The sequence below is a fragment of the Leptinotarsa decemlineata genome, unplaced genomic scaffold (genome assembly GCF_025532065.1).
Source record: "Leptinotarsa decemlineata unplaced genomic scaffold, Ldec_3_MD MMD2_tig00026314_RagTag_RagTag, whole genome shotgun sequence".
Taxonomy (NCBI): Eukaryota; Metazoa; Arthropoda; class Insecta; order Coleoptera; family Chrysomelidae; genus Leptinotarsa; species Leptinotarsa decemlineata.
The window spans coordinates 13384491-13408805 of record NW_027412684.1 but is presented as its reverse complement, the minus strand read 5'-3'; the positions used below and the strand labels follow the sequence as shown (position 1 = coordinate 13408805).

Below are 24315 nucleotides of genomic sequence, written 5' to 3'. Positions count from 1 at the left end.
GGCCTGAAAGGCAATAAGGCTGATGACTCCCTTGCAAAAGAGGGTGTTGCAAGCATCTGTCATTGGCATCACTTTAGACTTTGCCAAACAAAGATCGAACACCTGAATGGTAAGACAATTTATGAACTTCTGTCAGAATCTTCCAGGATTGGCCCACTCCAAGGCGTTTATTCACCCTTCGAAGCTTGATACCTAACAATTGTTGGACTACAGTAGGGATGAACTAGGATGTCTAACAGACCTTCTTACAGGTCACTGTCATTTGAATCATCATATGCAGATTCTTGAACTGTCGAAAGACTGTGTGTGTCGCTTCTTTTTGGAAAATGATGAAACAGCAGGTTTTTAGAGTTCGGCAGAGCTGTACCATCTGACCTGAAAGACCACTCACCATAGAAACCAGCTTCTTAACGAAGCCGGGTTTAGTTGGTCGAGTGTTTGTTCCCTTAACAAAAATTAGATCATTTTCGTTTACAAATATTCTGAAGCAAAAATTCTTGAGCACATCCAAGCCAATTTTTAGTCGGTCACCACCAAGTATTTTATTTATTTGGAAAATGTTAGTTGAACTCCATTCAAAGTTCAAAGTGCATAATTTCGCCAAAGGGGCTGTTTTGTCAGTATTGATACAATTGAACAACTCGTCGCAATTTATTTTTTCAATCACCTTATATAATTTTTCAGGCTCCATTATGGGATAACACATCAAAACTACAATTTTTAATATCTCGCCGATGAAAGGCATGCTGGAGAAAACTTTCAGTGAAAGGGCTGTATATATATTCACAATCACAGTCATAGTTAACACAAATTGGGATCTTTCCGTTTCCCAAAAATCGAGCATCACAACGATCCATCGCTATCCCATTCTGGCTGGAATACTCCTCTATTCGTCTGAGATGTAAACAATTGATGGGATTCCCGAATATGTTGAATGTTTTCAGACTAGTTTTTCTAAACGTTTCATTGTATTTGAATGAGTTGATGAGATTATAGGAGAGATCCAAGTAAAACAACTTTGAGTTTTCGAAAAAGACTGATGATGGCACTCGATCTATGAAGTTATTTCTCAGGTTGAGGAATCGCAAGGAGCTCAAGCTATCAAAAATGGACTCCTGGTACGTTAAAAGATTATTGAAAGACATGTCGAGCACTCTCAACCGCTGAAATCCATCTCCAGAAATACTGAAAGTTTTTAGATGGTTGTTAGACAAATCCAGAAGTAGTAGAAAATTTAATTTTGGAAAGTGACTGTGGCTAATTTCGGCAATATTATTGTTATTCAATTTTATCTTCCACAGCCTGTGCAGTTCACACTTTGCTACATCAAACGAATCTATGTAATTATAAGATAAATCCAAGCTTCCCAAAGCTTTCAAATTGTAGAAATTGTTATCAATCTTTTTAAAAAGATTGTGGCTCAAATCCAATCTCCATAATTTTGGGAAAGAGAAACTGTTAAAATCCGACAAATAATTATGTGACAACTCGATTTCAGAAAGTGAATCGAAATTCAAAAATTGTAACGGATTAATCTTCTGTAGTTTCATATTGTTCATCTTCAGTCGCCACACCTTCTTCAATTGATTATTAGAGAAATTGAAATATCGCAAATAGTTTCGCGACAAATCTAACTCCATCAGGTTGTCGCTCTTCAGGAACAAGTTATCTGGGATATGTTTTATATTGTTATTTTGTAGCTTGAGAATAATCAGTTTTGGAAAGCTATTATTCATGAAAAGTATATCTTCTAGCATATTACTAGACAAATCTAATTCCAGCAGATTTTCCATGTTCAGAAAGGATTCCCCTATTATGCGTCGTAGTTTGTTGTGTTCCAGGTTTAGATACGTAATACTCGTCAAATTAGAAAAATTATATTCGTGCAGATAATTATGACTCAAATCCACTTTTTCTATCTTGGTCATCAAATCGAAATGTATTGAAATTAGTCCATTTCGAGCTAGATTGATATCACGGATATTTTTTAAATTCGGGAAATTCCTAGTATCAAATTCAGTCAATCTATTATATTCCAAGTTCAAATTCATCAAGCCATCAGAAAATGACTCGGTATCAATATATGAAATTTGGTTCTTGGATAAGTTGAGTACTTCTAAACCTTTCACTTGTAATCCGCTTTTGAAAATACATTTCAGTAAATTGTTTGACAAATCCAGAACTTTTATGGAAGAACTTCCGAAAGCCCCTCCATGGATTGCTTCGATGCTATTTGACTTCAAACTCAAAGAAAAACAATCGAGTCCTTTGAAAGCATCTGCTCTGATGACAGGATAATGTTGGCCCTCTAATACGATATTCTGTCCACCTTTCATGTATTCTGGGAGGTATTCTGAAAAAATTATACTTTCATTATTATTTTTTTACTATTACAACAAATTTTTTCATGTGAGTAATTGTGATTGTAACTTATTTTATTTTTCACAGGGTTAAACCCTCAGTGGAGGAGTGGAAAAGTATTCACTTTTCTCACGGGGACCGGGAAAAAAAGTAATTTCATGAAAAGTGACATTTTGTTACCTGTCATCAGAGATAAAATATCAAACTTTTTTCCCGTCACAGAAAAAATATTTTTTTAACCGTAGTATGCGCTAGTCAGGCTGTATCCCCCGAAGCCCCGATATTTTTGGGGGGTGCGCCAACATTATTAACCAACGACCACTTCCCAGACGCCATGCATTGGCTTATCCTTGTGGTTCCGCGGAAGTGCGGCTTTTATATGAGCTTTTTGCTGAACGGGTTCCAACTCGGTAAGAGAGTTGTGGTCACCTCCTTCTGTGTCGAAAACTAAACCGAGTTCATCAGCTACTCAGGCAGTTGCCCTAAAGAGAAATGCTCCAATTCCTGCTCTCTCATGGTCACGGACCATGCAGGAAAGGGGATCCATACTCCTGAGGACTTTACAGGCCATATCCAGTACCATTCTGTCATGTAGACACTCCAAACTAAAAAGTCCACGGCCTCCCTGTTGTCGGGGGAAGTACAACCGTGGAACGGACGATTTGGGATGCAAACACTTATAGAGATGCATAATTTTTTGGGCCTTTACGTCGAGTTGAAACAGCTCCTCCCGTGTCCACTTCACAACTCCAAACGAGTAGAGTAAGATTGGAACGGCAAGCATATTTGTTGCAGCAACTTTGTTCTACCCCGACAGTTCCAATGTCCAGATCTGTTTGTGCTGATACTTGCCGCGGAGAGAGTTCTTCACTGCTGTTACCTCTTGTGAGTGGCTTTGTTTTACCCCGAGGTTAGTATACGTCTCTCCGGCATCCAAATGATGTAGGATGCTTCCATCTACGAGCTGCACATCCTCTTCGTAGTCCTCGTATCGTCCTCTTTTGAGATGGACCATTGCACATTTATCTATTCCGAATTTCATACCGATAGCATGCGTGTACTCTTCCACCTCCCTCAAGGACTGATGTAGATCCTTCTCTCCAGAGGCATGAAGTTTAAGATCATCCATATAGTACAAATGGGGGACCTTGTGCCTCCGGTTTCCGAGGGTGCAACAGTTATACCCTCGAGTATTTCTGAGCGGGTAATGGCAATAGTGAGATGCAGAAGGGGACTTTTGGAATCGCTCCTTCTAAAAGTGACCCACCCTGTTTGAACTCTGGCTTGACTAGATGTTATGGTGAAGCGAGTTCGCCAGAGTGGTATCAGTTCTTCAATGCATCTCACTATTTTGTTAGGTACCTCAAGGCATTTGAGCATGCAAGATGAGATCATGCGATATTGTATCAAATGCCTTATTACTGTTATTTTTTTAACGTAGTTTGAGAGGGCATCATTCCACCAAGGACTCTAATAATCAGAAAAACCATCTTGACAGAGTGATCTGGATAGAGTCTGCGGAGTTTGAAGAGAAAATCTTGATATTTTATCCGTTTCTCCTCCCCTTTTCGGACTTTCCAAATATTTAACCAGTGACTTATTTTCCAATAAATAATATTCAGAAAAACAATCTGCAAAAACCCTGATGTGAACAAGAAACTGGATGAAGAAGAAAAGCTTGATTTGAAGATGTTGCCAGATACAATGGAATAAATATTTACCTGTGATCTCAATCGCAGGTTCTGGAACAAAACATTCGATATCAGTTTCCAGAACTTCTGCCAGACACCTGCTCCTCAGAAATAACAAATAAATTATAATTCGTTCAGCAACATTTTTCGTTTTCATGATGTCAACTGTTGAACCTAAAATATATTTTTTTTCAGTGATTTGGTTAGTAGATAGTTCAAAGTTTTCGGTTCAGCAACTGTTGTTCATTTATCTGTGTTTTGTGAAGGCTGGCAACTGAATTGACTGATAATTTTCAGTTTTCAATTGACGATGAAACAAAGCTATGGATATTTTGTTTTCTGAAGTTTATCTAGAAGGTTTTATGGCGGATTTCCACCAAACGGATAAAACCACAACAAAACAGCAACGTTGTCGATTTCGACAAAACAGAAACTTGATTTTTCAAAATAAGGAACATATTGAAGACTTTGTTTTCGTCCCTTCTGCAGGAGGAAAGATCAAAAGTTTTCGGTGTTTTGTAAACAGAGTTCGCTATATGGTAACGGTAGGCGACAACAAGAAGCAACAATTCAGTTCACTTTCACATTATTACTTTATTCAAAGTGTTAATCTGTGGTGAATATAAATTTCGGTAATCGGCACTGGGCAGAAAATTTTTATTGATTTGTTGAATTGTTGTTTATTTCAAACAAGAATCAAATTGAATTATTCTTTGTATTAGAGCATGATCGAAAAAAGCAATGGACGATTGAAGAATGTAGCAATTTAAATGCTGTTTATGTTGTTAAAAAAGATGAAAAACAGTTCACAACAAACCGCGCGACTCAGACTTATTTTTATCTGTTTAGTGGAATTCGAGTTTCGAGTTTGTTTTCCAAACTTACAAGTTTTTTGTTTCTGTTTTCGAAAACGAAACTAGTCGCAAGCGCAGTCTTCATGGATGACCAATTCCATCATATATCTAAAGAAATGAACTTTAAACGTTCAAGTCAGTCTCGATATACCTACACACAGTAGGTTGAATGGACTGACGCCCATCAGAAAACAACCACTCCACTGGCTAATACCACGAACGGCGTTGGATTATATCCGACAGGCGTCAGTGCAGAAATCTCCACAGAAAATTTCCTGCTTATGCAATTGGCAGCATATTGCCTCACATTGCTTCAGGTATTGTTTTAGGTAATCATAATTGAGCAGGTACGAGATGTAGAGGTTCAGGCAATTTCTTACCTGTACCTGAATGTAAGAATAATTTGATGTATTAATCACTTGAAAAAGCTAAGGTTTAGCGAAAGATGTTGTGATATATTTTTTCACTGAAGTTTGTGGAGATCAAATCGTTTAGGTGTAGTTCGTGAAATTACCATGGATCTTCATCAAGTAACGGCCGAATCAATCAGAAAAAAAAATATATAGAATAATTTACGCAATTATCAATAAACCTAGAAATATTTACTACGACGCCACTGATACATAACCTTCACTGAATGTAAACTCACCATTAAAAAGCACTCACCACTTCTAAAATGTCTTTTAACAATTGTTATCAACAAAAAAATAATACACTGTACATGTTTTCCAGAAAACTTATTGGTGCACTTACTAGGAAATTATAAAGTATACATTTAATGATCAGGGAATTCCTTTGAAAACCAACGTAACACATATTATATTTCTCATAACATTAACATGGGCTACAGATTTCTTTGAATTCGGTAGATCAGGTCAAGTACTGGACCGGCTTTGGGGACAATACAGTCTGCACATCCAGAGGCGGTTCTTGAAGATCAACAAGATTCTTATTCAAGAATAACCTGTTCGAATTCCTATTTGTTCGAATGTTTATTAGATACAAGTTTATTTCTTGGCCGGTGGCAACGTAGGCCTATATTTAGATCTGGAGATAAACAGGATTTGTAAAATTATCGAAATGTTTGTAATCAGTCCTCACTTGCAAAAACCGTGGACTTATTAGTCACCGACCAGTTGAAATTCCATTGTGAGAAACAACAATAATTGAATTGTCACAATATAAATCTACTATAACTGACTTTTTTATCTTCAAACACAAAATATTGGATATTTTGGAAAGCAAAGGATGCAGTGTATACTAATTGAAGTTGAAGTTTGAGGTATTACATGTATCATATATTATTCAGGTTATACCAGGGGTACCTCAGGGTTCCCACTGTGCACCAATGTTATTAATTTTTTTTTAATAATGATGTCACTGAATGTTTCCGTAAGAGCTCGTCATGATGTCGCATTAAAGCCACTTGACATCGTTGATTGGTTACATGGTGTTATGAAAACAGTTTACCTTGGAATATTGAATGATTTTGCTTTTTGAAATGTTATATTGATGATACTGATGATAATGGTAATGCTACTTCTTACTGAATTAATGGCCAGAGTTCAGCATGTGTTTCAATTTTTAGACCAAGTAAACCATATTGTGGTTAAGACTACAAAACTGCAAAATGAATTGGATCATTTGACATGGCAAACGTCTATCTCTTCAGGTCATCAGTATAATTTACATGATTCTATTAATCTCAAAATTAGATTACTGCTCAATAATATGGCCTCCATTTTATTACAACTACAATGTTGCTTGTTTCCAACTACAAATTATGGCTATTGATCGGACACTTCTACTCATACATGGAACAAATTTAGATATAACTGAGGTATCTTTAAAAAAATTCAAAAATATTGTTACAAATTCTTCTTTCCCATTTATTTTTCCTTTTCAGCTGAGGGAGAAGACCCCCGATCTCGTCTCGACGAGATCCGTTGACCCACTCTTTTCTGTCTCTCGCAAAAACTTCCAAGCCCTCGCGTCAGCCACAAAAACCTCATCCCAGCGTTTTTAACCTTCCCAATCATATGCTCATCGGCAGCATGTAGTATAGTCATTTGTTTAGTCTAGCCCAACTTGTACATGACCACAACGACTCTCGAAGGTCCGAGGGATCGGGTGATCGACCTCGATTTCAATGAATACAATAATATTTTATGTTACTATCGCAATGGCAGTTATTACAATATTCTTGAATGAGTGTGCATAAAATGTTGAGTCATTCAGTTATTCCAAAAGTTTTTTCCATTCTTCTGAGTCTAATTTGAACTGTGATATCTCAGTAAATACCCATTCAATTCAATCGAAATAAGCGCCATTTGAATTAGTGAATTTTAGCCAATGTAACACAAGTCGATTGATATCATCAGCATAAAAATGGTGTGCTGCAGATTCGATGAAGTGGACGAAGTCCTGGTCCGGATTGGCGTTTGTGATAGAATGAGTATCCACTAGGATTCTCGAATCTTCGTCCTTCGTCCTGCCAGCGAGGGGGGTTTCGGCCCCCTGTTTTTCTGTGGTTTGGGCTGTTGCATCTTCTGAAAAGGTTTCCCCTTCGGATCTGAGTGTTCAGTAATTTCTCATAGTATGTACCGCATTTGGCCAAGATTTGGATTATATACCGTTACATTGAACATTCGATAGATTTCTATGATTTCAGTTCAGTATTCAAAAATTTTTATATGTAAAAGCCACGGAATTGTGATGGGAACGGGGTGGCTGAAAAGGGGTTGACTTTTACATAGAAATGAGTCTTTCTGACAACTAGTAGTAATACGTCTTTATACTTACTTAGCTCGGGGTGGAACAACGCCACTCACAGGAGATAACAACAGCGAAGAACTCTCTCCGCGGCAAGTATCAGCACAAACTCGATAAATCTGGTATTCGGAATTGTCGGGGAAGAACAAAGTTGCTGCAACGAATATGCTAGTCATTTAGTCATTCCATTCTCACTCCACTCGTTTGAACTCTAGAGGAGCAGTATGAACTCAACGTAAAGACCCGAAAAATGATGCACCTCCATAGGAGTTTGCATCCCAAATCATCCGTTCCACGGTTGTACTTCTCCCGACAACAGGGAGACCGTGGACTTTTGAGTTTGGAGTGTCTACGTGACCGAATGGTACTGGATATAGATGCTAAAGTCGTCAGGCGTTCGAATCCCCTTATCTATATGGTTCGCAACCATGAGAGAGCAGGAAATAGGACATTTCACACCACTAATATGGTGTCTTCAACACATTAGTCTACCGCAGTCGCGTGATAGGTATAGAGGTTCCTCATACAAGGTTCAGGGCCAGCCGCGAGGCGTCTGAGACCCTAATGCACTTGCATGTCCAGCAAATGTGGTCTCAGCTTTTATCCATCGACATAACGCAGCCCTGAAAGTGCTTTATTACCACCTATGGTACTTTTACGGTATCTATGAGACACACTTGTTGGGCTACGCTCCTGGGATTTTGAATCCGTTGTGGGTAACGAGAATTACCGAATTCATCGGAACTATTGGTTCCCCACCCTCAGACTCGTTCAAGTTATTAAGCCTGAAGTAGTCCTTCTCGACCACCAGAGCATGACGATATTTGACGCTCTTGGCGATACGAGTATCGTTCGAAAAGAGGGGGAAAACGGAAAAAATATTGGGGTTTTCTCTTCGAACTCCACAGACTCTATACGGACCACTCTGTCAAGATGGTTGTTCTGACTATTGGAGTGCTTGGTGGAATGATGCCCTATCTACTTTCTAATCTCAAAGTCATGCCGGCTTGCCACACTAAGGCAAAAATCTTTGCCGGACTAACTTAGAAGGCTGTCGTTCTTGGCTCACTGCGCTTACTCACGGCACAGGATTCTCGGTCCCAATGATCGCCTACCCCACGGTGTGGGGAGTAGTCGTTAGTATATAATGCTAACGCACCCTTCTGAATGTATCGGGGCTTCAGAAGATAAGGCCTGACCAGTGCAGAATTAGGTGAATAATACGTCTTCATTCACCATAAAAAGTACAATTGCAACAGGCAAATAGAAGAAAACGAAATGGTGAAATAGTATCAGCCAAAGCTGTTTTTCAACTCAACCTGGAAATAGTACTAATTAAAGACGAGTTAACAGTAATACTGTAATGACAAGATCAGGAAATTAGTAATTCAACCGCTGTAGAAAATTTATTTATGTACTGCCAAGGTCGAGGACGGAGAAAACACTAGACAATTAAGTAGGTTTTCAACCTTTTTTTGAATTTTTTAATTGTATAAGATCGAAACTCATAAGATAGTTCATTATTATGTTTGAGGGCGTTATACGAGAAGCAGCGGGTGAAGATGAAAGATTTATGTTTGGGGATGACTGGTGAAACTATTGATTGTTGAGAATGTTCTAAGCTTCTTTAGTTTACTTGGAATATAATAAGCTGCAAAAATGAACTTTTCATTCAGAAGCATTTATTGTCAAACTAGATTATGTGTCAATTCTTCAAAGCTACACTTTTGAATACTGTTTTGATGAACCTTTCGTAAGTACATCTCTGTCAACGAGTTGAATACAGTTTCACAATCACACCCATAGTCAACACAAACTGGAGTTTTTCCGTCGGCTCTACAGTGCTTATCACAAATATTCAGGTCAATTCGGTTTTGATGACAAAACTCCTCTATTTGCCTGAGATGAATACAGTTAATTGGATTTCCGAAGATGTTGAAAGTCTTCAGAGTAGTATTCAAAGGATGTCTGTTATATTTGAAAGAAGTTATCAGATTGTACGACAAATCTAGGTGAAACATCTGGGAGTTTTCGAATAAAATATATGAGGGAACTTGACCTATGAAGTTATTTCTCAAACTCAAGAATCGCAAGTTTGTGAAACTCTCAAAAGTATCTTCATCGTAGTCAGAGATGTTGTTGGAAGATATATCCATGATTCTCAATCGGCTCAGTTTGTTCTCTGAAATGGAGAAGGTTTTCAAATGATTGTTGGATAAATCAAGGAACAAAAGGACTTTCATGTTCGGTAAGTGCCTGTCACTTATTCTCCCAATGTAATTGTTATTCAGTTTGATTTTCCAAATTCTTTCCAGATCGCAATCTTCGATGTTGAACCGATAGATGTTATTATGGGACAAATCTAAGCTCCCCAAAGCTTTCAAGTGTATAAAATTATTCCAAATTCTTGTTAAACGGTTGAAACTCAGATCCAGTCGCCATAGAGTTGGTATGTTAAAATCTTCGAAATTTGACAAGGAATTATAAGACAATTCTAATTCGTACAGAGCATTCAAGTTCAAAAATTGCGACGAGTGAATCTGCCTCAACTCCATGTTGTTCAACTTCAAGCGCCATAATTTCCGCAGATCATTATTGGTGAAGTTGAAGTTCTGCAAACTGTTACCAGATAAATCCAAGTCTCCTAGATTTTTCGAGCTGAGAAAGAGATTGTGCTGTATTTGTTTTATATTATTATTTTGCAGTTTGAGTGTAAGTAGTTTCGGAAATTGTTCTAACATGATAAGTGCATCATCTAGTTTGTTATTAGACAAATCCAGCTCTTCTAAGTTATCCAGATTCGAAAAAGATTTTTGCATCAGTCGTCTCAATTTATTACTTCTCAAGTTCAGATGAGAGAGACTGACCAAATCGGAAAAATTGTATTGGTGTATGCTATTATAACTCAGGTCTAGATTTTCCAACTTCGTCATCAAATCTTTATTCAAAATCAGTGAGACAAGTCCATTTCCCGCCAACCTAAGTTTACGAATGCCTTCGCAATTATCGAAGTTGTCTATGTCGAATTCAGTGATACCATTAAAACTCAAATCCAGATCAGTAATTGTTGAGGGAAATGAACCTGGTTCAATGTAAGTGATTTTGTTCTTAGACAGATCTAGTACTTCCAAATCGTTCGGTGGAAGTCGATCGGTGAAAAGGCATTTCAGAAAATTTTCCGATAGATCCAGATTTATAATGGAAGACTCTTTGAAAGCGCCTGGATGGATAGCCTGGATGTTGTTCCGTTTCAGACTCAGAAAGTCGCACTGGAGATCACTGTAAGCGCCTCCTCTGAGGATGGTCAGATTCAAATTTTGTAGAACTACGTGTCTGTGGCATCGCATATATTCCGGCAGGTACTCTGAAAAAAAATTGGTCCACTATAAGTAATTTAAAAAACAGACAAATATTATATGAAGGATTGTATTTTTTTCAAACGCTTTTCTATTTTAATTTCTGCAATGTGAAAAAATTAAATTATTTGTAGATGTATCAGGCGAAGAAGAAGCAAATTTTCAGTTGACTGATATGATTTTTCGTGAACACCAATATAGTTTTCTTAGAAAAAAATTACTACTCATCACCAACTTGGCGATTGAAGGAGAAACTAAATATTATGGAGAAGAAAAAAAGTTGAATTGAATAGGGTATATATAACATATTATTATTTTATATTTGATTTATATTAACAGTTTTTATAAACTTCATAATATCAATGGCAGAATAATATCTCACGCAGACGATACAGCACTTTTATTTGAAGGCGATTCCTGGGATGAAGTCTATGAGAAAGCTGAAACAGAACTCACATATGTACTCTTTTGGTTGAATGTGAGCCTCCTGAGTCTGAATGTGGAAAAACTAAGTTTATGGCATTCACCACAACAAAAAAAGACCAACCCTCTAAAAATAACACTCTCACTGTTCATAAGTATTTATGCCAAATCCCGACGCAGTGTTCGTGTCCAATAATTAAAAAAGTTGACAACATGAAGTATTTGGGTGTACAAGTGGACCAAAACCTGCGATGGGAAGAACACATTGACAACACAGTTAAGAGAGGAAGTAAGTTAGTTTTTAAATTATATCAAATCAGAAATCTGAATAATAAAATGCTTTCATTCGCTGAATTTTTATTTAGGTTCTGTATCATTATATAGGGTGGTCTCAGTAAAACATCATTACACATTCTAGAGGTCATGCAAAATACCATATCAAAAATAATTTTTAAGAAAAATAGAAGGTATCTACTCAACTGAAGACCTTTACAAAGAAACTAGCTTATTTGATGTAAGAAAGCTGTATACGTATCAATGCTCAATATGGATGCAAAATACCTCAATCTCTTAGACAAGTCATACTTACAACACACGTACTAAATCTGAGCAGAAAACAAATGTTCCCCTCTGTAGACACAGAAATTTATATCATACTTTGGTACAAAATTGTTAAACCTAATCCCGATAGAAATGATAGTCATATTCCTAATAAACGTAAAATGAAATCAAAACTTAATGAATATGTGAACCAAAATTATAGCAGACTACAAACCATATACGAACTCGAATAATAACAAGAAATACAAAATACAATAAACAACCATATTCTCTCTCCCTCACAATGGATTTTACTTTGTTGTTTCCTTCTTTCTACTCACCACTCAATATGTAAATAATCAATGTAATCCAGGTTGATGACTACAACACAAGCATTGCTTAGGTAGCTTGACCTGGACTCACATTTTCCAGTTTTAGTTAGTTCTTTTCTTTTTTTTCTAGTTTCTCAAGTTGGCTAGTTTTAATCTTGAATTCATATTGTAGATTATGCTTACCTGAATAAAATTTACTTTACTTACTTACTTTTCTCTACAAACTAATAGTTTGACGGCTGTGAAATTTGTACACGTGTCTTGAAGGTAAGGGTTAACTAAAAATTATATAGATTTAATACTTGTAGCGCCATCTTTGTGTTAGCTTACGAATTTTTTAGCCTACCTAATAAATATTACTAAATTGGTGTTTTTAACATACTCACTTTTAATTTTAATATCATTGTCGGGAATAAAACATTCTTTGTCCGTTTCCAAGACTTCTCCTAAACATTCATATCTCAGGTGAATAATCAAAAATACGAAAATGATTTCCATTTTGCATCATGTTGATAGTTGTAGCTGAAATTTCATAATTTTACATTACATTCAATTGATTTCTCACAAATATTGCGATGAGGAAATTGAAATCGGCAACAGGAGAATCTGTTCACAAGTGGAATTTCGCAAAATTTGAGTTCGCTTTAGAGAAAATATAGAAATATCGTTACATACCAAAAAATATTCACATTACTTAAAGCAATATGTTGTTCAAAGAATTAAATTGTAGAGTCCATCTCAAGACGGATATAATGAAGATACTAATTGAAGACACTTATCTGCATAGTGATGTGGAAGCTAAAGGTCTAGTGAGGTCATAAAAAACAAGTACATAACGATACCATTTATCACAAGAAAATATAAACTTGGATTTTTTCTTTGGAAAATAATAAACATTGTTTTCCCAAAAATACGAGACTTTCAATTTCTAGTACTTATACCTGGAAAGGCTCATATTATTCCTTTTACAATTTTGTAATGAAAGTTTGTCCCTGAAATATAAAAAATAAAAGACTAGGTATTTCTTCTAGTGCAGCAGTGCATCGAAAACAAAGTTTAATTTATTGAGTCAATAGCTTATTTGATTCTAATGAAATTCAATTTTAATAAGCCATTGATTGGGGTACAAAAATAATTTGCTACATGAAATTAGTAATTCAAGTTCCCGGAGCATACAGATCTACGTCATTTTAAGACAGCTAATATTTAGACAATAGAATAATATATATGATCAAAAAAATAGGTATCTGCCAGCGGCCAAATCTAGCGTCCGCTTCCCACTCTCGAGTCCAATTCACACCACACAACTAATAGTTTGTTGATTCATGAAGATCGTTAATTTGACAATCAATATTTTGCATGATTAGTTTCTTTCCGAATCGACTTCAAACTTCAAATTATTATAATACTGCATGAAGCTTTTATAATCTGTATTAATCACTAGATGACATGAAAGCGATAAATATAAAACACAACAACCTCATGTTGGATTACAACTGGTGAAATTTATAAGTGAAAAATGCATCAGAAGAATGATTTATTGAATAGTTAATTTTTAGGAAAATGTCGGTGTCATAAAAAAACGAACTCCCACTACCTGAGTGGAATATTTCGCTTCCCAAACTGTAAATTGTCCTCAAATTTGACAGATGATGAGTGAAAACTGCTATCAAATGATGTACTGGACTTGGAGGAAATATTGTGAAATATTGGTTGCCATATATTAGCGATCTTCATGACTGAACATTGTGTGTGGTGTAAATCGGACTCGAGAGTGGAGCGGGCGCTAAATTTGGGTTCTGGTGTCCGACGCTAACTTCACGCAAGTATTCAGAACACAGTTGTTATTGGATGAGACTATTTTTTTAATTTTTTTTGTTGTGATTGATTTGGCCGTTACTTGATGAAGATCCATAGTAATTTCATAAACTACAACTCATGATTTGATCTCCACAAACTTTATTTGAAAAATATATCACGACATATCGAATCCCCAGCAACATATCATATATGAACTATGTGAATAAGAAAACAAGTTCAACATATTCAAATCACCTTCTAGAAGAAAATCATATCTTCAACGAAGAGCTCGAAATTTTACACATAGAAAATAAAGGTTTGAAACTAAATTATTTGGAAGCAATGGAAATTACTGAGCTTAAAAATTCAAACATCCAAATTAATGACCAACTGGATTTGAATAGACCACCATTATTGAACTTGTTTTCTTAAAAACCAAGGAAGTATCATTATTGATGTAGTAGTGAGGTAATATGCTTCAGGTAATCATAATTGAAGAGGCACCTCGGGTATATGGGAATTTTAGAGGTTTAGGTAATTTGATGGAGGTAGTCCCAATTATGGTTACTTGTGGTATATAAATATTAGCATAAGAAGCAAGGTGTAGTATTCAAATCACTGTTGAAGAAGCTACTGTGTTACCGAAACAGGTCGTGATATATTTTTCAAATAAGGTTTGTGGAGATCAAATCGTGGGTTGTAGTTTATGAGATAACATTATTCTCAGAATGCGACAATATAGGTTGTTTCAGATGTGTCTGGTCAATAATAATTTTCAACGTTCGCATCACAAACGTAATTATTGTCACATTTTCAATTTTCAATAGTAGTGGTCTTCATATCCGATATTAGATACATTCCCTCAAAGAGCCCAAATGTGTATACATTCTCAATACACAATATGCTCCCAGCAAACAGGTTACATCGCTTAGAGGTTTTGTTACCATATTACACAATTCATCTTCACCGCAAAAATGGAAATGAATTTCTCTTCATTATTATTTCACATTGAAACACATGTTATAACTCGTGTTATATTCCTGTGAATTTGTCCCATTTTCCGGATATACCTACGCATTTTTCGATGCCACTGTTTAGGGTACAATACTTTGTTTCAGGAAGAGCATGAGCTTTCCAGCCGCTATTGATAAGCTTAATACTCATAAGATAAAAGTTCATGTGTTCTGTTTAGCTCCTCCCAATAAATTGAAAACTGGGTAAAATGCACTAGACTAGCTTCAAAGAAGCAGAGTGAAGTTGGCTGATAAACCTAGCTGTTAGAATTTCCGATGTTAGCCGAAGCGGTTAAATATCAGTGGTGTATTATGTCAAATTTTCCGAGGCGTATTGTCAATTACATTTTTTCACGAGTTTGCTTGCATTGGATTGGATATTGGATTATCATTAATGCACATTGTCGTTCATGTGTTTGAATAAAAATCATTTTCTGAACAGTTCACTGATATTTTGATTTGCAATCAAATTATTCGTATCTCGTCCGTTAAATTTGGATTCTTAGTTTTTTATGCGATCGAAATAAGACGCCTTGTTAAATTTAACTTTGAACGCCACTGATGTTTATAACGGCTTCGGGTAAAATCGGAAATTCTATCACCTGTTTAGAAGCCAATTTCACACCGCTCGTCAAAGAAGAATCAGAAATAAATTTTAGAAGTAGACAATACCATTCAGTTAACCTTGAATCTTGCAATGTTTTTCTGAATTTAAGTAATATCTATTTCAATTTTTCTATCAGTATACAGCTAAAAATGAGGAACAGAAGTAACTCAGGGGTCCGCCTGGACTATTACCAGCGTCAGGTTCACAAAATCATTATGGAACACCAAAATCAAATAACGGGCCTATTCCCACTCAGCACAGACAATAATCATGCCTGGATAAGAGACAATGTCTACTGTATTTTGTCGGTCTGGGGACTCTCCATGGCCTACAAAAAAATGGCCGATCAGGACGAAGATCGGGCGAAGACCTATGAGTTGGAACAAACCTGTATCAAACTGATGCGGGGATTGCTCATGTCTATGATGCAACAAAAGGACAAAGTCGAAAAGTTCAAGCAAACTCAGAACCCCTTGGATTCTCTACATGCAAAGTACTCCTCTGTGTCTGGCCAGATTGTTGTGGGAGACAACGAATGGGGACATTTGCAAATCGATGCCATTTCTCTGTATCTCCTGGTTTTGGCTCAAATGACGGCTTCGGGCTTACAGATTATATTCACTCTCGATGAGGTAGCGTTTATTCAGAATCTGGTTTTTTATATTGAGTGTGCCTATTGCACTCCAGACTATGGGATATGGGAAAGAGGTGACAAGACGAACCACGGGTTGCCTGAATTGAATGCTAGTTCCATCGGTATGGCTAAGGCTGCGCTAGAAGCTATGAATGAGCTTGATTTGTTTGGTGCTCGAGGGGGTCCTTACAGTATTATTCACGTCCTGGCGGATGAAGCACAGAAGTGCCAGGCTGTATTACAGGTTTGAATCACCATCTGAATTTTGAAATGTGTTGTTAAGACAGTAGTCCAATTTCAATCTGAAGTCAATGAATATTAGATGTCCGTCTAGTGCTGTTTTTTTGAAACATTTTTCATTAGACTGAAGTTGAAACTTCATGCTCCAGTCTTCTTTCGGAGATACAATTCAAACTAATTCCAGGTCACTTTCCACAAATTTTTTTAAATAACACTCTTTCACAATTGCATTCTACGAACTTTTATTCATTTGCCACTCCTTTTTTTTACATACTGAACATTTAATTTCCTCAAAATTTTTCAGAGAACTAAATACTGTTTTGAAGGTGTCACCTTACAAGTTTTCATTACTAGAAATGAATTACTGGAAGTAAATTTTTCAACAGTTTTGACTTTTTCATGGTCCTATCTCTGAAAATACAATGGGGCAACAAGTTTTAACTTCAGATTTGTAATTGGTAGACAAAAACCTTTAAGTCTAATCAAAAATTTTCCATAAACTACAGCAAGGAGAAAAAATTGATATTTACCATTTTTTGATTCAGTAGTTCATTTCATACATGAATATCTTCTTTTAGTAAAGGAAAAACCTTGAAATAGTTTGAGAAAACTATTATGTCTAAGAGGCTGTTATTATTGAAAAACATTTTCTTTGCCACCAAGATCTATGTGAAAATCAAATTGCTGTTGCAAGTAACCACTTACTAACAATTGATATTTTTATTCAATGACAACACATTCTTTTCAAATTACACCACCATATCATTCACGAATGTCCCTGTTTTTCCAACATTTTGAGACAATGAACATCCAAATTGAAAGGGGTATGTTTTTAGAAGGGTTTAATTTTTGAGAAAGAAAGGTTTCGTATTTCTACTTCTCCATCTTCATTTCAAAATGTGGAAAACTTTCAAAGGAAAGAAGAAAGCAACTAATTTCGAAATAAATTATTTACAAAGATGTGGTGATCATGCAAAAGAAGTTACTTGCAGGTACAAACTGGAAGAACCCTTCTTGTAACTACTTCTTTCATATAAACATTGAGTTACACGAAAGATAAAGTACATTTGAAACAATTACTTTCACATGAACAAAATTATACAAAAATACCTTCTTACTACAGTGGAGTCCCGATAATCCGAACTTCGGTAATCCGAAAGTCCGCTTAATCCGAAAGAAAAGTAGAAGAAATGTATTGCAATATATACATACTAAGGATTACAGTATGTACAAAGATAAGTGTAATTAACAGAACAGAACAATTTGAGCGTATGTAGTTCAAAACTATATTGGTTTATAAAAGTCTGTTACATTTTTCTGTCGAAGAGAAGAAGACCTCTCCTTCGCAGCAAAATTGCGCCATTATAACATTAATTTTGGTCATGATTTCGCTTAATCCGAAATATTCGTTAATCCGAAATGGGTCCGGTCCCGATCGTTTCGGACTATCGGGACTCCACTGTATTCAGTTTGTACTCCAAACATTCATTATGGAATTGAATGAGATAACTCAAATTAACTTGTGCAAAAATTGTCAAACATGATTTCAGGTGGTCACAGCCTTCTAAAAGTAATATTTTTTTTATAAAAAACATGTACTGGTATTTTTTCACAGTAATAAAAGTTTTCCTCCAGTATTCCTATGTAAAATGAACTGTTGATTCCAAAAATGTATAAATATAAGTACTGGGGTGTTAGATTTGATATCCAAATGTAATTTTTCGTGTGGAAAATCAAAGTTTTTTATTAATCTTTCTGGGTATTCTCGACACGTAAGATAATGAAAAAAAATCAAAATTGTAATGGAGAACTTTATTTAGAAATTTCTAATTTACCCGTATATATCTTGATCTGCTAATACAATTTATTTTTCACAATGGAAAACTTGCATTTCATAACCTTGCCTTTTAGAAAAACTGCTAAGTATTGTGCAGGAACCCAAATTAATTTTTTTAAAGCCAAAATCTGCCTCCAGTTCTCAAAAATTGAAAAAATCAACTATGCTATTTTTCTTCTTTGATTTGATTCCTTTTCAAACTTCGTTGACAGAAATAAAAAGAAATTTTGAAATATGAAATATGTCTATGTAGTTCGACTTTGCAAATTTTCAATGTAGTGCTTTCTGATATTATTTATTCTCTTTTAATTTTTCCACTTTCTTTATCTTTATCCATGACGGATAGCCACGTACGATCCATTACAATTTTTATTTTTTGCAGATTGTGGAAGCTGAGAACTTTAAGATAGATTGATGAATAAATGTATTAATAATCATATTTGATGCTATACCAATCAATATATCATCATTTTTGTCGTATTATGTCAATATAAAATAATTTTTTTGCAGTCGATGCTACCTAGAGAATCCAGTTCAAAAGAAATCGACAGTGGACTATTATCTGTGATTGGTTTTCCAGCTTTTGCTGTGGATGATCCATCCTTAATTGAATACACAAGAGATTGCATCATTGAAAAACTTCAAGGTCAATACGGTTGCAAGAGATTCTTGAGAGACGGTTATAAGACTCCCAAAGAGGTAGTTATATATTCAAATATGTAATTATGTAGTCACTTCTGAAATTTATGAATATTTAGGTTTTATTCGAACTCATAACCAGGTTTCATCTGAGGAAACTACTATGGTCAATTCAGTTAGTGAATATGGTCTACTATTGACCATATTAAGAATATTTGAGAAATTTCCTGGTTTTGTAAATTTTGAACCACTATTCTTATTTATTGAAAGCAGATATAAGCAGATCTCATTTAATAAATGTCTCTTTTGATATGCCCCAAGGTTCACATTCCTGTTCACTTTTATCTAATCTTTTTATTATAAAAAGATAATAATAAAGACCTCTATTTTCTTCGAAGACAATCACATAATTGTGAAGGATACGTCACAACCACTGAAGTAGAGAAAAAAAAAAAGAAAAAAGTCAAAATGTACATATCGTCCATATTACACACATTACACATAGGAAAGAAATATGTAATGTGAGTACTAAATAATGTCAAATAAGGAATAATAACTACTTTTTAATAGAAAATATTTTGATTTTTTTTTGTACTTAGCATCTGGTATATGATAATTCATCATTTGCCCTAATGATCAAAAATAATAATAACTGTTGATGAGTTTAAATTGTGGCTTGTTTCCAGAAACAAGATCGAACATGTCTTTTCTGGGGCTTCTATATCATCAATTGATGTAGAAGCTCCCCCAGAAGCATAAGCCATATCACATCCTAAACTCAACTAAAGTGTAATAGAGATTTATCAGTTGGTATTCAGTGAGAACAGTTTATAAGTTATTCAATGTATATGCTTCAGAGTTCAATCTTGAGACTAATTGAGAAGAGTGAGTAGAAATTAAGATGCTCATCGACATATACTCCAAGGAACTTTGTGACTCAGTGTTTCTGTGAAACAGTGTTTTCTATTTTGAGACTTCGGGTGTTGACAAGTTTTCGTCTATAATCAAAGTGTAGACGTTTCTTTTCAATGGATTCAGACATAATTAGTTATTTAAAACAATTCTGAAGACTGTATCGCAGAGTTATATATAAGAATAAGAATATAAATATTTCAAAATAAAATATCGAATTTTTCATCTCTCCCAGCTTACTTACACAGTAGGTAAATGCCTGCCGGAATAACTACTTCCCCGGCTAATACCACGCTGGACATTGAATTATATCCGACAGACATTTATGCAAGATACCTCACAAAGGTTAATCTTGCAGATATTTCTCATTCAACCAGCAGCGGAACCATGCTTGAAAAAATCGAGAAGGTCACCGGTTTCGAGGTATTATCTCTCGTCGGTGTGTTTGGGACTATAACGGAAGTGTCATCAGCATATGAAATGAAATGGGCCTCAGTGTGTAAATTATCGAGATCATTTATGAAGAGAGTAGTGCCCGAATATTAACTCTTGGGGAACTCCTAAATTCACTTTTACATCAAATATTCGTCAAACAGTTATTACTTTGGCTTTTAATAATGGTATACTGTTTTTGTGAATACAAAAACGAATAAAGCCAATTCAGTGAAGCATAATTTGTATGAACCAGGGCGCATAAGCATACTCCGAGGTTGCTATATTGTATCGAAAATGTAGATGGAAAATTTTGTTTTTTTCCCAAAGTTCAATTATGGATCTATTTCTTTCATTGTTCATCAGAGGAACAGCTTAAAATATACTGAAAATAGCAACAAAGTTTAATTATGTTGTTAAATTCGCCAATTTCCAGGTGAAATATATATTTTGTTAACCAAAAGTTAATAGCTACAAATTTAAGAAAATTTACATATTCTTTAAAGATTTGACTGTGTTACAAACAAAAAATATGCTCTTATAGATTGAAAATTTACTTGTTCCAGGACCCAAGAAGATTATATTATGAACCGTGGGAGTTGAGAATGTTTGAAAATATTGAATGTGAATGGCCATTGTTTTTCTGTTATTTAATATTGGATAATTGCTTTAGAGGAAATAAAGAAATTGCAGCTAAATACACCAAGCAAATGGAAGAGGTAAGTAAATGTGGTTCAATCCTTACGATGAATAACTCTTAAAAGTCTTGAATTTTTATACATTTTATTTCAACATGTTGCCTGCTGTAGTATTGAAACCGATATTGATATGTTCATGCCAATATGGGTTTTGTCACATTGGCCAAAAATGTGCAGAGATACCTTATTAACATTTTTCAAAATTCCTTATTTCTACTTCAATATTTGCCAAAATATATCTTCCTCAAATAGATCGAACCAGTGCATTTCAATACTTGACATAGTCTACCCCAACATGGTCACCATTTTGGTCAGAACTATGAACAATTGCCTAGATACACACACTCATTAAAAGTCATGTTAGTTGTCTACGGTGGTCATTTGTGAAATATGTTTTAGATTGAAATATTCTGTTGATAAAGAATACTTTTCAATTTTTCTGGATATAAGTCATACCTTAAAAACTGGACTATTGCAACCTTTATTTTCGGCCAACTCGGTCATTGATGAGTACTGAGCAATTGGTTTGCAGGACGTGATTGAACTGTCTCAGTCATATTGACCAATGTGGCACCCCAGTCACAATGAAGTTCTCGGTAAAATGTATGGTGTCGGAGGTGTATCCTTGACAGAAAGGAGGCAACACGTACTTTTCAAATTTAAAATCAATGGTAGACTTCAAGAATTCTACTCAGCCACTATAAATATCCAAGTGGGTGTACCCCAAAGATCCATTTAGGCCCCTCTGCTTTTTTTTTGTCGTGTCAATGACATACCTCAAAGTTTATCCTCACCATTACTTCGTCAATTTGCCAATATGTCTTGCTTGTAGCAGCCAAGGCAACAAAATTGGCAAATGAGATGTTAGACTGGTGTTCTTGTACCAACCTTGGCCTGATTGTTGGTAAACAATTGTGGTTCAATCTAGTAACCAACTTGAACCAGAATTCTATGTTAGTGGAACTTGGCTCAAAATCTGCTCTGGTTCACCCATTTCCAAAATTTTTAGGAATAGAGATTGACCAAAATTTATCTATTGAGAGGCGTGTTTCAAATTCTGTTGGAAAGCTGAACAGATAATGGATTAACAATACCACCTAATGTGGAATAGCTTTATTTCAAAGTGGGGCTGAGTACAGACTCATCAAATTATTCAACTTTCTCCCTGTAATCTATTGGAAGCATGCATTCATTTGAACTTGAAACCTGTTAAATCTCTCTTGTTATTTGTCCAATATGTCACTGTTAATTTTGGTTCACAAATATTTGAGCTCAATACATTGAAACATATCTTACAGATTGTGACTTGTAGATTTGATGACTTCAATAAATATTAAAGTAGGCTTTCACGCTGGCGTCAATGTTTTGATTGGCTTCTGGATTTTTCCACGGTCTTCTTTGGTTATAATCTCTAAACTTTGCAACTACAACTACGGCAGTCATCTTCAGTGGCGTGGTTGAAGTACTCTTCTTGATGTGTCCAGGCAAAATCCGGAAGTCAATCAAAACATTAAAGTTGTTATTATTATAATGCTAGTGAACTAAAAGAACATCAATACAATACAATAACCTAGCCCAACATGTCAAGTTATTGTTATTTTTGATTTTTTCATTCAAAGCAAGGCAGATATTTTTTGCTTCAAGCATCATAGAAATACATTAAAAATTTTCAGTATTTCATTCAATCAATTATTTGTAGATTATGATCAGAACTGAAGAGGGTATGAGATTGGTGCCAGAACTGTATTCAGTTCCCGCAGAGTTTGCAGCAGCAGAATACAAAGAACCTGGCAGTCAGCAACGTATACCTTTAGGCCAGTGTCCGTTTCTTTGGGCTCAGTCCTTATTTATTGTAGGGAAGTTATTACAAGAAGTAAGTTTGTACAATAGAAAACAAAACAAACTTGGTTGATTTCATGATCATTCTTAGGGTTTTTTGGCACCCGGAGAACTGGACCCTCTGAACAGGCGATTGTGTTCTGAGAAAAAACCTGATGTTGTGGTGCAAGTTGTGATTTTAGCTGAAGATAACGAAGTTAAAGATAAGCTAGCAGAGCATGATATTCATGTTCAAACTATAGCGGATGTTGCCCCGATTGAAGTACAGCCCGCCAGAGTGCTTTCTCATTTATATACCTATTTAGGTAGGTTGTTAATATACCTAGTCAGTTGTAACAGTAAGATTCTTATATAAAGAGTTTAGGTGTGTTGAGTACATGTCTCAGAAAAATGTTTAACTCACTATCCTAATGAAACTTTGGAAATATTTTTATTTCAGTGTGAATAACAGTCTATTTTGAGTTTTAGAAGTTGAATTTTTTTCTAAAATAATCTTTGAAAAATTTGAGGGCTCAACTTGTAATTGTCGTTAAAGAATCATTGCAGAGAAATGGTGAAGCGTAGCCTTTCAGTAATGAGATATTAATTATTCAATTAATTATTTAAAATGAAGTGTATCCCAAGTGAAGGCTAATTGAAATATCTAAGTATTGAGCATTGGTAATCTGCAGTAGTTATTAATTGCAACTAAATTTGATTCTTGTTTTTCTTGATTTCTTTTTATAACATTGACGCTATAACTGCTGAAAGTAAATGTCATATGTCGAACAGTGTTACTATTTGTTGATGAAGTAGAAGCCCCATACTGAAGGACCTGACAAAATCTCAGGTGAAAAGCTTCAACTGCCTTTTGTCCCTCACACATATAATCAATTGATCATTTCAAACAGGTTGTGTTTTCCCAGCAGTGGAAGACATCAGTTGTCAAACCTATCCCTAAGTGGCCCTCTGCAAAAGTAAATAGTTTCAGTGATCTTCATCTTATAAATCTCATGACTGTACCCCTCAAAATTGCTGATGGAGTCATCAAAGAATAGCATAGTCTACCTTCAAACCAGTCAGGCTTCTTAAAGTTCATATTACTGTTTCGGCATTAAGTTCTATGACAGACGATTTCTCCATAGCCCTAGACAACCAAGAAGTGGTATCTTCTACACTATTGGATATTTCATAAATTACACTTCACGATTTGATCTCCACAAACGACCGAATCAATCAGGAAACCTATTGGATATGTTGAAGGTTTTTGATAGTGTCAAACTTGACTGTCTAATCGCCAAACTCCATTACTATGGATTTAATGGACGAATTTCAGACTAGCTTGAATCCTATCTT

At 35.3% G+C, this 24315-nt stretch overlaps 3 protein-coding genes across 9 annotated transcripts in view; 1 reads left to right on the top strand and 2 right to left on the bottom strand.

The window, feature by feature from the left end:
• Positions 1–637: 637 nt before the first annotated feature.
• On the bottom strand, positions 638–5867 carry LOC111515088 (uncharacterized). Of its 3 annotated transcripts, none has more exons than XM_023171328.2 (3): positions 5660–5867; positions 4083–4226; positions 638–2353 (listed from the first exon to the last, which is right to left on the bottom strand). In XM_023171328.2, the coding sequence occupies exons 2-3, from the start codon at positions 4207–4209 to the stop codon at positions 681–683; spliced, it is 1800 nt and encodes a 599-aa protein (XP_023027096.2). In that variant the 5' UTR covers positions 4210–4226; positions 5660–5867; the 3' UTR covers positions 638–680. The 3 variants fall into 3 exon arrangements, with proteins under 3 accessions (XP_023027096.2, XP_023027094.2, XP_023027095.2); XM_023171326.2 differs by having other exon boundaries at positions 5556–5866; XM_023171327.2 differs by having other exon boundaries at positions 5573–5866.
• Positions 5868–9340: 3473 nt separating this feature from the next.
• Positions 9341–13128, bottom strand: LOC111517033 (uncharacterized). Of its 4 annotated transcripts, XM_074181779.1 has the most exons (4): positions 13099–13124; positions 13005–13048; positions 12716–12851; positions 9341–11042 (listed from the first exon to the last, which is right to left on the bottom strand). In XM_074181779.1, exons 3-4 carry the CDS (start codon positions 12825–12827, stop codon positions 9367–9369), a joined length of 1788 nt encoding a protein of 595 aa, XP_074037880.1. In that variant the 5' UTR covers positions 12828–12851; positions 13005–13048; positions 13099–13124; the 3' UTR covers positions 9341–9366. The 4 variants fall into 4 exon arrangements, with proteins under 4 accessions (XP_074037880.1, XP_074037879.1, XP_074037882.1 ...); XM_074181778.1 differs by having other exon boundaries at positions 13005–13128; XM_074181781.1 differs by lacking the exons at positions 13005–13048; positions 13099–13124 and adding an exon at positions 12537–12607 and having other exon boundaries at positions 12716–12852.
• A 2657-nt stretch (positions 13129–15785) lies between these two features.
• LOC111513659 (probable phosphorylase b kinase regulatory subunit alpha) overlaps positions 15786–24315 on the top strand; it is a 34068-nt gene continuing 25538 nt past the window's right edge. For both annotated transcript variants that reach the window (XM_074181567.1, XM_074181566.1), the window contains exons 1-5: positions 15786–16627; positions 18971–19159; positions 21010–21162; positions 22841–23014; positions 23072–23285. In XM_074181567.1, coding sequence (XP_074037668.1) covers positions 15899–16627; positions 18971–19159; positions 21010–21162; positions 22841–23014; positions 23072–23285 — 1459 coding nt within the window. In that variant the 5' untranslated portion in view covers positions 15786–15898. The remainder of the gene's footprint in view (positions 16628–18970; positions 19160–21009; positions 21163–22840; positions 23015–23071; positions 23286–24315) is intronic.

Excerpts from the sequence above, each read along its gene's own strand:
- LOC111515088 (XM_023171328.2), bottom strand. The coding sequence starts at position 4,209 with ATGAAAACGAAAAATGTTGCTGAACGAATTATAATTTATTTGTTATTT. Across the intron at positions 2,354-4,082 it reads ACCTGCGATTGAGATCACAG|AATACCTCCCAGAATACATG; the intron begins GTAAATATTTAT and ends TAATTTTTTCAG.
- LOC111517033 (XM_074181778.1), bottom strand. The coding sequence starts at position 12,827 with ATGGAAATCATTTTCGTATTTTTGATTATTCACCTGAGATATGAATGT. Across the intron at positions 11,043-12,715 it reads CAATGATATTAAAATTAAAA|AGTACCTGCCGGAATATATG; the intron begins GTGAGTATGTTA and ends ATTTTTTTTCAG.